Here is a 15,755-nt window from a genome sequence, read left to right as displayed (position 1 = left end):
TAGAACACACTACACGTCTGTTGTTACACAAACTTTTAGAACACGTATGTCTGTTGTTACACGAACTTCTATAACTTTACACGTCTGCTGTTACACAAACTTTTAGAACGCGTATGTCTGTTGTTACACGAACGTCTATAATATTACACGTCTGCTGTTACTCGGACTTCTAGAACAATGTATATGTTTGTTGTTTTACTTTGTCTTATCTGCTGCACCACCTCATGGCCACTGTTTTACTTTGTCTTATCTGCTGCACCACCTCATGGCCACTGTTTTACTTATTATTGTCTACTGCACCACATGGTGGACAATGTTCTACTTGGTCTTTTCTACTGTACCACCTGGTTGTCACTGTTCTACTTAGTTTTATCTACTGAACCACCTGGTGGACACGGTTCTACTTAGTTGTATCTACTGTACCACCTGGTGGCGGGTCCGCCATGGCCAGGTGGTTAAGGCACTCGACTCGTAATCCGAGAGTCGTGGGTTCGAATCCCCGTTAAATTAAACACGCTCGCCCTTTCAGCTGTGAGGGCGTTATAAAGTTTCGGTCAATCCCACTATTCGTTGGTAAAAGAGTAATCCAAGAGTTGGCGGTGGATGGTGATGACTAGCTGACTTCCCTTTAGTCTTACACTGCTTAGGGACGGCTAGCGCAGGTAGCCATCGTGTAGCTTTGGGCGAAATTCAAAATAAAGAAACCACCCGGTAGCCAATGTTCTACTTAGTTTTATGTACTGTACTACCTTGTGCAAAATGTTCTTCTTGGTCATATTTGCTGCACCACCTGGTAGCCATTATTCTACTTAGTTTTTTCTACTGCGCCAGCCGGTGGACACTGTTCTACTTAGTTTTATCTACTGCGCCACCTGGTAGTCAGTGTTGTACTTAGTTTCATCTTCAGTACTACCTGATGGACAATGTTCTACTTAGTCTTATCTACTGCATCATCCGGTGGCCACTGTTGTACTTAGTTTTATCTACTACACCACCTGATGGCCATTGATCTACTTAGTTTTATCTACTGCACTACCCATTAGTCACATTTCTACTTAATCTTATCCGCTGCACCACCTGGTGGCCACTGTTCTACTCGGTCTTCTTATCTGCTGCACCACCTGGTGGCCACTGTTCTACTCGGGCTTCTGATGGTTTTGTGTACGGGTTAAGAACTTGCCCCTTGAACGTTTAATATAAGATTACATAAACAGTATTGTTGAGAATTGAAGAGGATATCGTATTGAACTGAAACGTGAACCCACGTGCTTACTAGAAGTGCGTGGATGGTATTATCTCGAGCCAAAATGTCGGACAAATTAACAGCGTTCCGACCGCTTGAGTTTTTAGCCGCGGTATAACGGATGACAGAACGGCTTTGAGATTTTTCAAGTACAAACTCTTAGCTTATAGCATAATCATCTCTTGACCTATTTGAGATCTGATTATAATTTTGAACTCAGGAGATCAAATCTTTTCATTCGTTGTATTTGACCACACCCAAGGTATCGTAAACTAATTTACTCTGAACCTGTTTAAAATAATTTCAATTTGAGGGTGGGCTGATACAGATTCTGATGAGTAAAAAAAATCATTTCGGATGTACACGCGTCCTACGTTTGTTGGCGATTTACTTGATGTGTGTGAAGTTAAGAAAGAGGTGTCGTAGTTTTGATTTACCATAAAATGTTCTAACATCTGGTAGTACCCAACATTAACTATCATTGTTTTGATTTACCATCGACATAATATAAAATGTTCTAACATCTGGTAGTACCCAACATTAACTATCATTGTTTTGATTTACCATCGACATAATATAAAATGTTCTAACATCTGGTAGTACCCAATATTAACTATCATGGTTTTGATTTACCATCGACATAATATAAAATGTTCTAACATCTGGTAGTACCCAATATTAACTATCATGGTTTTGATTTACCATCGACATAATATAAAATGTTCTAACATCTGGTAGTACCCAATATTAACTATCATGGTTTTGATTTACCATCGACATAATATAAAATGTTCTAACATCTGGTAGTACCCAATATTAACTATCATGGTTTTGATTTACCATCGACATAATATAAAATGTTCTAACATCTGGTAGTACCCAATATTAACTATCATGGTTTTGATTTACCACCGACATAATATAAAATGTTCTAACATCTGGTAGTACCCAATATTAACTATCATGGTTTTGATTTACCATCGACATAATATAAAATGTTCTTACATCTGGTAGTACCCAATATTAGCTATCATGGTTTTGATTTACCACCGACATAATATAAAATGTTCTAACATCTGGTAGTACCCAATATTAACTATCATGGTTTTGATTTACCACCGACATAATATAAAATGTTCTAACATCTGGTAGTACCCAATATTAACTATCATGGTTTTGATTTACCACCGACATAATATAAAATGTTCTAACATTTGGTAGTACCCAATATTAACTATCATGGTTTTGATTTACCATCGACATAATATAAAATGTTCTAACATTTGGTAGTACCCAATATTAGCTATCATGGTTTTGATTTACCACCGACATAATATAAAATGTTCTAACATCTTTTATTACCCAATATTAGCTATCATGGTTTTGATTTACCACAGACATAATATAAAATGTTCTAACATCTTTTAGTACCCAATATCAGCTATCATGGTTTCGATTTACCATCGACATAATATAAAATGTTCTAACATCTGGTAGTACCAAATATTAGCTATCATGGTTTTGATTTACCATCGACATAATATAAAATGTTCTAACATCTGGTAGTACCCAATATTAGCTATCATGGTTTTGATTTACCACCGACATAATATAAAATGTTCTAACATCTGGTAGTACCCAATATTAACTATCATGGTTTTGATTTACCATCGACATAATATAAAATGTTCTAACATCTGGTAGTACCCAATATTAACTATCATGGTTTTGATTTACCATCGACATAATATAAAATGTTCTAACATCTGGTAGTACCCAATATTAACTATCATGGTTTTGATTTACCATCGACATAATATAAAATGTTCTAACATCTGGTAGTACCCAATATTAACTATCATGGTTTTGATTTACCACCGACATAATATAAAATGTTCTAACATCTTTTAGTACCCAATATCAGCTATCATGGTTTCGATTTACCACCGACATAATATAAAATGTTCTAACATTTGGTAGTACCCAATATTAACTATCATGGTTTTGATTTACCATCGACATAATATAAAATGTTCTAACATCTGGTAGTACCCAATATTAACTATCATGGTTTTGATTTACCATCGACATAATATAAAATGTTCTAACATCTGGTAGTACCCAATATTAACTATCATGGTTTTGAGTTACCATCGACATAATATAAAATGTTCTAACATCTGGTAGTACCCAATATTAACTATCATGGTTTTGATTTACCATCGACATAATATAAAATGTTCTAACATCTGGTAGTACCCAATATTAACTATCATGGTTTTGATTTACCACCGACATAATATAAAATGTTCTAACATCTGGTAGTACCCAATATTAACTATCATGGTTTTGATTTACCATCGACATAATATAAAATGTTCTTACATCTGGTAGTACCCAATATTAGCTATCATGGTTTTGATTTACCACCGACATAATATAAAATGTTCTAACATCTAATAGTACCCAATATTAACTATCATGGTTTTGATTTACCACCGACATAATATAAACTGTTCTAACATCTGGTAGTACCCAATATTAACTATCATGGTTTTGATTTACCACCGACATAATATAAAATGTTCTAACATTTGGTAGTACCCAATATTAACTATCATGGTTTTGATTTACCATCGACATAATATAAAATGTTCTAACATTTGGTAGTACCCAATATTAGCTATCATGGTTTTGATTTACCACCGACATAATATAAAATGTTCTAACATCTTTTATTACCCAATATTAGCTATCATGGTTTTGATTTACCACAGACATAATATAAAATGTTCTAACATCTTTTAGTACCCAATATCAGCTATCATGGTTTTGATTTACCATCGACATAATATAAAATGTTCTAACATCTGGTAGTACCAAATATTAGCTATCATGGTTTTGATTTACCATCGACATAATATAAAATGTTCTAACATCTGGTAGTACCCAATATTAGCTATCATGGTTTTGATTTACCACCGACATAATATAAAATGTTCTAACATCTGGTAGTACCCAATATTAACTATCATGGTTTTGATTTACCATCGACATAATATAAAATGTTCTAACATCTGGTAGTACCCAATATTAACTATCATGGTTTTGATTTACCATCGACATAATATAAAATGTTCTAACATCTGGTAGTACCCAATATTAACTATCATGGTTTTGATTTACCATCGACATAATATAAAATGTTCTAACATCTGGTAGTACCCAATATTAACTATCATGGTTTTGATTTACCACCGACATAATATAAAATGTTCTAACATCTTTTAGTACCCAATATTAGCTATCATGGTTTTGATTTACCACCGACATAATATAAAATGTTCTAACATTTGGTAGTACCCAATATTAACTATCATGGTTTTGATTTACCATCGACATAATATAAAATGTTCTAACATCTGGTAGTACCCAATATTAACTATCATGGTTTTGATTTACCATCGACATAATATAAAATGTTCTAACATCTGGTAGTACCCAATATTAACTATCATGGTTTTGATTTACCATCGACATAATATAAAATGTTCTAACATCTGGTAGTACCCAATATTAGCTATCATGGTTTTGATTTACCACCGACATAATATAAAATGTTCTAACATCTGGTAGTACCCAATATTAACTATCATGGTTTTGATTTACCATCGACATAATATAAAATGTTCTAACATCTGGTAGTACCCAATATTAACTATCATGGTTTTGATTTACCATCGACATAATATAAAATGTTCTAACATCTTTTAGTACCCAATATTAGCTATCATGGTTTTGATTTACCACTGACATTATATAAAATGTTCTAACATCTGGTAGTACCCAATATTAACTATCATGGTTTTGATTTACCATCGACATAATATAAAATGTTCTTACATCTGGTAGTACCCAATATTAACTATCATGGTTTTGATTTACCATCGACATAATATAAAATGTTCTTACATCTGGTAGTACCCAATATTAACTATCATGGTTTTGATTTACCATCGACATAATATAAAATGTTCTAACATCTGGTAGTACCCAATATTAACTATCATGGTTTTGATTTACCATCGACATAATATAAAATGTTCTTACATCTGGTAGTACCCAATATTAACTATCATGGTTTTGAGTTACCATCGACATAATATAAAATGTTCTAACATCTGGTAGTACCCAATATTAGCTATCATGGTTTTGATTTACCACCGACATAATATAAAATGTTCTAACATCTGGTAGTACCCAATATTAACTATCATGGTTTTGAGTTACCATCGACATAATATAAAATGTTCTAACATCTGGTAGTACCCAATATTAGCTATCGTGGTTTTGATTTACCACCGACATAATATAAAATGTTCTAACATCTGGTAGTACCCAATATTAACTATCATGGTTTTGAGTTACCATCGACATAATATAAAATGTTCTAACATCTGGTAGTACCCAATATTAGCTATCATGGTTTTGATTTACCACTGACATTATATAAAATGTTCTAACATCTGGTAGTACCCAATATTAACTATCATGGTTTTGATTTACCATCGACATAATATAAAATGTTCTTACATCTGGTAGTACCCAATATTAACTATCATGGTTTTGATTTACCATCGACATAATATAAAATGTTCTAACATCTTTTAGTACCCAATATTAACTATCATGGTTTTGATTTACCATCGACATAATATAAAATGTTCTAACATCTGGTAGTACCCAATATTAACTATCATGGTTTTGATTTACCACCGACATAATATAAAATGTTCTAACATCTGGTAGTACCCAATATTAGCTATCATGGTTTTGATTTACCACTGACATTATATAAAATGTTCTAACATCTGGTAGTACCCAATATTAACTATCATGGTTTTGATTTACCATCGACATAATATAAAATGTTCTTACATCTGGTAGTACCCAATATTAACTATCATGGTTTTGATTTACCATCGACATAATATAAAATGTTCTAACATCTTTTAGTACCCAATATTAACTATCATGGTTTTGATTTACCATCGACATAATATAAAATGTTCTAACATCTGGTAGTACCCAATATTAACTATCATGGTTTTGATTTACCACCGACATAATATAAAATGTTCTAACATCTGGTAGTACCCAATATTAGCTATCATGGTTTTGATTTACCACTGACATTATATAAAATGTTCTAACATCTGGTAGTACCCAATATTAACTATCATGGTTTTGATTTACCATCGACATAATATAAAATGTTCTTACATCTGGTAGTACCCAATATTAACTATCATGGTTTTGATTTACCATCGACATAATATAAAATGTTCTAACATCTTTAGTACCCAATATTAACTATCATGGTTTTGATTTACCATCGACATAATATAAAATGTTCTAACATCTGGTAGTACCCAATATTAACTATCATGGTTTTGATTTACCATCGACATAATATAAAATGTTCTAACATCTGGTAGTACCCAATATTAACTATCATGGTTTTGATTTACCACCGACATAATATAAAATGTTCTAACATCTGGTAGTACCCAATATTAACTATCATGGTTTTGATTTACCACCGACATAATATAAAATGTTCTAACATCTGGTAGTACCCAATATTAACTATCATGGTTTTGATTTACCCTCGACATAATATAAAATGTTCTAACATCTTTTAGTATCCAATATTAACTATCATGGTTTTGATTTACCACCGACATAATATAAAATGTTCTAACATCTGGTAGTACCCAATATTAACTATCATGGTTTTGATTTACCATCGACATAATATAAAATGTTCTAACATCTGGTAGTACCCAATATTAACTATCATGGTTTTGATTTACCATCGACATAATATAAAATGTTCTAACATCTTTTAGTACCCAATATTAGCTATCATGGTTTTGATTTACCACTGACATTATATAAAATGTTCTAACATCTGGTAGTACCCAATATTAACTATCATGGTTTTGATTTACCATCGACATAATATAAAATGTTCTTACATCTGGTAGTACCCAATATTAACTATCATGGTTTTGATTTACCATCGACATAATATAAAATGTTCTTACATCTGGTAGTACCCAATATTAACTATCATGGTTTTGATTTACCATCGACATAATATAAAATGTTCTAACATCTGGTAGTACCCAATATTAACTATCATGGTTTTGATTTACCATCGACATAATATAAAATGTTCTTACATCTGGTAGTACCCAATATTAACTATCATGGTTTTGAGTTACCATCGACATAATATAAAATGTTCTAACATCTGGTAGTACCCAATATTAGCTATCATGGTTTTGATTTACCACCGACATAATATAAAATGTTCTAACATCTGGTAGTACCCAATATTAACTATCATGGTTTTGAGTTACCATCGACATAATATAAAATGTTCTAACATCTGGTAGTACCCAATATTAGCTATCGTGGTTTTGATTTACCACCGACATAATATAAAATGTTCTAACATCTGGTAGTACCCAATATTAACTATCATGGTTTTGAGTTACCATCGACATAATATAAAATGTTCTAACATCTTTTAGTACCCAATATTAACTATCATGGTTTTGATTTACCATCGACATAATATAAAATGTTCTAACATCTGGTAGTACCCAATATTAACTATCATGGTTTTGATTTACCACCGACATAATATAAAATGTTCTAACATCTGGTAGTACCCAATATTAGCTATCATGGTTTTGATTTACCACTGACATTATATAAAATGTTCTAACATCTGGTAGTACCCAATATTAACTATCATGGTTTTGATTTACCATCGACATAATATAAAATGTTCTTACATCTGGTAGTACCCAATATTAACTATCATGGTTTTGATTTACCATCGACATAATATAAAATGTTCTAACATCTTTTAGTACCAAATATTAACTATCATGGTTTTGATTTACCATCGACATAATATAAAATGTTCTAACATCTGGTAGTACCCAATATTAACTATCATGGTTTTGATTTACCACCGACATAATATAAAATGTTCTAACATCTGGTAGTACCCAATATTAGCTATCATGGTTTTGATTTACCACTGACATTATATAAAATGTTCTAACATCTGGTAGTACCCAATATTAACTATCATGGTTTTGATTTACCATCGACATAATATAAAATGTTCTTACATCTGGTAGTACCCAATATTAACTATCATGGTTTTGATTTACCATCGACATAATATAAAATGTTCTAACATCTTTTAGTACCCAATATTAACTATCATGGTTTTGATTTACCATCGACATAATATAAAATGTTCTAACATCTGGTAGTACCCAATATTAACTATCATGGTTTTGATTTACCATCGACATAATATAAAATGTTCTAACATCTGGTAGTACCCAATATTAACTATCATGGTTTTGATTTACCACCGACATAATATAAAATGTTCTAACATCTGGTAGTACCCAATATTAACTATCATGGTTTTGATTTACCACCGACATAATATAAAATGTTCTAACATCTGGTAGTACCCAATATTAACTATCATGGTTTTGATTTACCCTCGACATAATATAAAATGTTCTAACATCTTTTAGTATCCAATATTAACTATCATGGTTTTGATTTACCACCGACATAATATAAAATGTTCTAACATCTGGTAGTACCCAATATTAACTATCATGGTTTTGATTTACCATCGACATAATATAAAATGTTCTAACATCTGGTAGTACCCAATACTAACTATCATGGTTTTGATTTACCATCGACATAATATAAAATGTTCTAACATCTGGTAGTACCCAATATTAACTATCATGGTTTTGATTTACCATCGACATAATATAAATTGTTCTTACACATGGTAGTACGTAATATTAACCATCCGGGTTCGCATCACTGTCGCGCCAAACATGCTTGCCCTTTCAGCCGTGGGGGCATTATAATGTAACGGTCAATCCCACTATTCGATGGTAAAAGAGTAGCCCAAGAGTTGGCGGTGGGTGGTGATGACTAGCTGCCTTCCCTCTAGTCTTACACTGCTAAATCAGGGACGGCTAGCACAGATATCTCTCGAGTAGCTTTGTGCGAAATTCAAAAAACAAACAAAGAAACAATAATATATTAACCATCGCAGTTTTCCAGTTCTTAGTTTTAGCGTATTTGTTTGCTGTTATTGAAATGTTTACTTAAGTGTTGTGTATTACTAAAAACTACTGCTCTTGTTGTGAGTTTACACAGAAAAGTGATGTGGGGTGATACTAGTTGAAATCGCTTATCTGTGTTTACTCTTATCGGTTGATCGTTGGTAGACACTCAAACGTTTCATCTCTTACCACGTGACTGATTTTTTTTTATTCGGGTAGCTACCCCAAGCGGTGATGAATACTAGATCGCTCCCTAGCGGCTTAATAAATCAACTCGTGAGAATATTGTTGCTACTGACTAATTTTAATATATCAGTAATACAATAACACGATTAAACGTGACACATGGTCTTTAGTAATTCTTGTGTCCACACAAAGCATGGTCTTTAGTAATTATTGTGTCCACATGAAGCATGGTTTTAGTAATTCTTGTGTCCACACAAAGCATGGTCTTTAGTAATTATTGTGTCCACATGAAGCATGGTTTTAGTAATTCTTGTGTCCACATAGATTACATTCATCTAAGGTTTGTCAACAAGCAGATAAGATTGTTTCAACTAACAACAATTTTTCTGTTAGTTAAACAAGCACTTCCCTGTTGGTTTTTAGTCATGTTCTCTTTAGTTGATAAAAAGTTCCAGTTATTTAATAAACAGACATTAGTTACTAAATGGAGAAGTTTCTGTTGATTATTAAACAGACAGTTTCCCATTATTTAATAAACAGACTAATTTCTGTTAGCTTTTAAACAGACTAGTTGCCATTATTCAATAAACAGACCAGTTTTCGTTATTTAATAAACACACTATATATATATATAAGGATTGATGTGAGCCATGTTATGGACTATGATAAAATATTTTACTCACATGTTTAAATATTTAACGAATCATAATTTGAATAGAAACTGAAGAACATGGATTTTAAACAGTTAGCAACAATGGTACAATCGATATAAGTGTAAGAGGAACAGTGGGAAGTGTAAGACTGTTGCTGAAACCTGATGGATAAACACTTGATATCTAGTGTTCACACTGACCAACAGAAAGTAAGGTCACAGAAGAAGGACAGGCTTTCAGAGTTAGTTGTTTTATATCTAACCATGAAACTGAAGCTTCCCTTAAAACAGAAGTTTTTGTGGGTACATACTACAATGTTCATAGAATTGTTGTTATTGAATTTAATGTAATATTCCATTAGTTCCTGCATTTATCCACTTTATGGTTTTAGAACTGGATACCAGACCAAAATAACTGACCACTTCCTCAGTGGCTATCATGAAACAAGGTTTCAGTTTTCTTTATCTTAAGCTGAACACCAGACCACAGCAATTGTTTTTTTACTTATTGATTGTTGTAGATTTATAATTGTTATGATTTCTCAAATGACCATAGATTGTATCATTGGTGTTGCTTCATCAGCGTATTACATTGGTGCTGTTCATAATGTGTTTGTGTTATACCAGCCTTACTAGTGTTTTTGTGTGTCATTTCTACCTGTTGTATGTGTGTGTGTCATTTATACTTGTTGAGTCTGTATGTCTCTGAATGCTAGAAATATATGTTCTGACATTGTCTTATTAGTTGGAGCTGATAAGGTGGAAATAATTAGTATTGCCATGTGAACATATATTATGTAAATATATGTTTCACCATTCCACACGAACACATTTTAATATTGTGTATGAACATGACCAGTTCAGATAATTCCAGTTCTAACACTTAATATTTTCTAATATCCAGTTTTTCCTTTCTGGGAACTATTGTAGAATAACATTGTCCAGCATGTGAAGAGGAAATTTCATTTAAAAGACATGAACTAATTTATCTTAAGTTTCATCAAAGTTTTTTCACAGTACAGGATGAAGTTGTTTAATGGAATGAAGCCTACGTTTTGTTTCGTTAAAAGTAAACAGTTTGTTACATTGTTAAGAACATATGAATGATAATGTGAAACTGAAGAACAGTTTGCATGATGCTTGTAGTGAAGGATTTTCTCTTTAGGCCGATGCGTCCCTTCAGATGGCACAACGAGACTTCTGTAGAGCATCTTTAGAGTATGTGTTCCAGTTACAAGAAGTACAGGAAAGAAAGAAGTTTGAATTTGTAGAAATAGTGAGTGTGTATGTTTTATATCCATAAGTGGAGCAGTGTGAGTTGGAATGGATGTATTATACAATGTACATAATGGTTAGTAGGGTTACAACTCTAACAAAGTAGATACTCCTGGCACTTATTCTTTGTTTCAGTTTTCTAGAAATAAGTAACACAAATGTATTTTTTGGAATGATATTAACACTTTAAGATAATTGTAATATTTTGCATTTTAATAACATAACAATAATTTTCAAAAGTAGTGATAAAATACTTATTTCAACATAGTGTTCATGTGTTTAAGTACAAAAGTAGTGATAAAATACTTATTTCAACATAGTGTTCATGTGTTTAAGTACAAAAGTAGTGATAAAATACTTATTTCAACATAGTGTTCATGTGTTTAAGCACAAAAGTAGTGATAAAATACTTATTTCAACATAGTGTTCATGTGTTTAAGTACAAAAGTAGTGATAAAATACTTATTTCAACATAGTGTTCATGTGTTTAAGCACAAAAGTAGTGATAAAATACTTATTTCAACATAGTGTTCATGTGTTTAAGTACAAAAGTAGTGATAAAATACTTATTTCAACATAGTGTTCATGTGTTTAAGTACAAAAGTAGTGATAAAATACTTATTTCAACATAGTGTTCATGTGTTTAAGTACAAAAGTAGTGATAAAATACTTATTTCAACATAGTGTTCATGTGTTTAAGTACAAAAGTAGTGATAAAATACTTATTTCAACATAGTGTTCATGTGTTTAAGTACAAAAGTAGTGATAAAATACTTATTTCAACATAGTGTTCATGTGTTTAAGTAAAATGACTTGTAATAAACTGGTTGTTAAATTTCACAAAAATGTGGAAGTTAAACGACGTGAAATAAACTAAAACAAAAATCATTTTCGTTACATAATCTTGAGAAATGAAATTAATATTATAATTAATTTAATATTAGGTGTAAGGAACTCTTATGTATTGATTAACTATGGATGAAAATATACTGTTATGTATTGTTTAACTTGATGTAAAGTACTGTTATGTATTGTTTAATTTAATCTAAAGTACTGTTAGGTTTGTTTAACTTGATGTAAAATAGTGTTAGGTTTGTTTAACTTTATGCAAAGTACTGTTATCTATTGTTTAACTTGAGGTAAAGTATTGTTATGTTTTGTTTAACTTGATCTAAGGTACTGTTAGGTTTGTTTAACTTGATGTAAAGTACTGTTATGTATTGTTTAATTTGACCCAAGGTACTGTTAGGTATGTACTTAACTTTGGATGTTAAGTACTGTTACATATTTTTAAAATTGGAATGTAGAATTATGATTAATTAAAAGTTATTGTTTGTGATTAATATTTTGAAACAATGACTTCTTAAAAGTGTCTTATTTTGTTTGAACAGATTCTTAGTTTCATGTATGGCTGGTTGACATTCTATCATCAAGGTAAGGATTCAGTTACTTTTGTTTTTTAATACTCAAGGTTACTGTATAGTTAAACTGTTTTCTGAACATTGTATTATATAAATCAGGGTCTCAGTATTGTTGATATGTGATATAGATTTTATTGTTGATATGTGATATAGATTTTATTGTTGTTAAGTTGTTAATGTCCTGTCATGAAGGCATTTGTTTTATTGTTGTTAAGCTGTTAATGTTTTATCATCAAAATACAGATTTTTTGGTGGCTAAGTTGTTAATTTTGTTGTTAAAGTACAGGTTATGTTATTGTTCATTGGTTACTGTTCTGTCTTCAAAGTACAGTATTTATTATTGTTCTGTGATCGAAGTACAGGTTTTATTGTTGTTGAGTTGTTAATGTTCTGTCTTCAAAGTACAGGTTATATTATTGCTTAGTTCTTAATGTTCTGTCATTGAAGTACAGGTTTTATTGTTGTTAATGTTCTGTTAGCAAAGTATAGGTTTTATTATTATGCTGTTAATGTTCTGTCATGATGGTATTGGTTTTATTATTATGCTGTTAATGTTCTGTCATGAAGGTATTGGTTTTATTGTTATGTTATTATTGTTCTGTCATGAAGGTATTGGTTTTATTGTTATGTTATTATTGTTCTGTCATGAAGGTATTGGTTTTACTATTGTTATGTTGTTAATGTCTTGTCATGAAGGTATTGGTTTTATTATGATGTTGTTAATGTCTGGTCATGAAGGTATTGGTTTTAATGTTATGTTATTAATGTTCTGTTATGAAGGTACTTGTTTTACTATTGTTATACTGTTAATATCTTTTCATGATGGTATTGGTTTTATTGTTGTGCTGTTAATGTTTTGTCATGAAGGTATTGGTTTTACTATTGTTATGTTGTTAATGTCTTGTCATGAAGGTATTGGTTTTATTATGATGTTGTTAATGTCTGGTCATGAAGGTATTGGTTTTAATGTTATGTTATTAATGTTCTGTTATGAAGGTACTTGTTTTACTATTGTTATACTGTTAATATCTTTCATGATGGTATTGGTTTTATTGTTGTGCTGTTAATGTTTTGTCATGAAGGTATTGGTTTTATTATTGGTAAGTAAATGTTTTGTCATGAAGGTATTGGTTTTATTGTTACGTTATTAATGCTCTGTCACGAAGGTATTGGTTTTATTACTGTTCAGTTTTTAATGTTCTGTTATGAAGGTACTGGTTTTACTATTGTTATATTGTTAATATTTTGTGGTGATGGTATTGGTTTTATTATTGTTATGCTTTTAATATCTTGTCATGAAGGTGTTGGTTTTATTATTATGTTGTTAATGTCTAGTGATAAAGGTATTGGTTTTATTATTATGCTGTTAATGTCTGGTCATGAAGGTATTGGTTTTATTGTTATGTTATTAATGCTCTGTCATGAAGGTATTGGTTTTATTATTATTTTCTTAATGTTGTGTCTGAAAGTATTGGTTTTATTATTATGTTGTTAATGTTCTGTCATGAAGGTATTGGTTTTATTATTGTTATGTTGTTAATGTCTTGTCACAAAGGTATTGGTTTTATTATTATGTTATTGTCTAGTCATGAAGGTATTGGTTTTATATTTATGTTATTAATGCTCTGTCATGAAGGTATTGGTTTTATTACTGTTCAATGTTTGATGTTCTCTTATGAAGGTACTGGTTTTACTATTGTTATATTGTTAATAGCTTGTCACGAAGGTATTGGTTTTATTATTGGTAAGTTCTTAATGTTCTGTTATGAAGGTATTGGTTTTATTGTTATGCTGTTATTTTCTGTCACAAAGGTATTGGTTTTATTATTGGTGAGTTCTTAATGTTCTGTTATGAAGGTATTGGTTTTATTGTTATGCTGTTATTTCTGTCACAAAGGTATTGGTTTTATTATTGGTAAGTTTTTAATGTTGTGTCCTGAAAGTGTTGGTTTTATTATTGTTATGTTGTTAATAGCTTGTCATGATGGTATTGGTTTTATTGTTATGCTGTTATGTTCTGTCACGAAGGTATTGGTTTTATTATTGGTAAGTTCTTAATGTTCTGTTATGAAGGTATTGGTTTTATTGTTATGCTGTTATTTTCTGTCACAAAGGTATTGGTTTTATTATTGGTGAGTTCTTAATGTTCTGTTATGAAGGTATTGGTTTTATTGTTATGCTGTTATTTTCTGTCACAAAGGTATTGGTTTTATTATTGGTGAGTTCTTAATGTTCTGTTATGAAGGTATTAGTTTTATTGTTATGCTGTTATTTTCTGTCACAAAGGTATTGGTTTTATTATTGGTAAGTTCTTAATGTTGTGTCCTGAAAGTGTTGGTTTTATTATTGTTATGTTGTTAATGTCTTGTCATGAAGGTATTGGTTTTATTACTGTTCAGTTGTTAATGTTCTGTTATGAAAGTATTGGTTTTATTATTGTTATATTGTTAATGTTCTGTTATGAAGGTATTGATTTTATTATTGTTATGTTAATGTCTTTTCATTAAGGCTTTATTGTTGATTTGTTAATGTTGTGTCGTGAAAGTAGAGGTTTTATTATTGTTATATTGTTAATGTTTTGTCGTCAACGTTGAGGTTATATTATTCTAGTGCTTTGGTTTTAATTTTCAGTTCCCATGTTCTCATCTTTTAATGATTTGTGTAACTCTAGAAGTTGTCGTGTAATGTGGGTCCTCCTGTAATGGAAATATGTTATTTTTTTGATGGTCTTTATTTATTGGTGCTTGAAAACAGAATTCACACACTTTAAAACAAGGTTTAAGTAC

General features: G+C 30.9%; 1 protein-coding gene across 4 annotated transcripts in view; it reads left to right on the top strand.

Annotated features, from left to right (window-relative positions):
• The window catches only part of LOC143230172 (rho GTPase-activating protein 26-like), an 86,765-nt gene that overhangs the window by 32,937 nt on the left and 38,073 nt on the right, over positions 1 to 15,755 (top strand). For 3 of the 4 annotated variants that reach the window (XM_076463256.1, XM_076463259.1, XM_076463257.1), the window contains exons 6-7: positions 11,439 to 11,549; positions 12,940 to 12,982. In XM_076463256.1, the coding sequence (XP_076319371.1) occupies positions 11,439 to 11,549; positions 12,940 to 12,982 (154 nt within the window). The remainder of the gene's footprint in view (positions 1 to 11,438; positions 11,550 to 12,939; positions 12,983 to 15,755) is intronic. The other variant, XM_076463258.1, reaches the window with a different exon arrangement.

The sequence above is a fragment of the Tachypleus tridentatus genome, chromosome 10, assembly GCF_004210375.1.
Source record: "Tachypleus tridentatus isolate NWPU-2018 chromosome 10, ASM421037v1, whole genome shotgun sequence".
NCBI lineage: Eukaryota > Metazoa > Arthropoda > Merostomata > Xiphosura > Limulidae > Tachypleus > Tachypleus tridentatus.
This window is presented reverse-complemented; position numbering and strand designations above follow the sequence as displayed.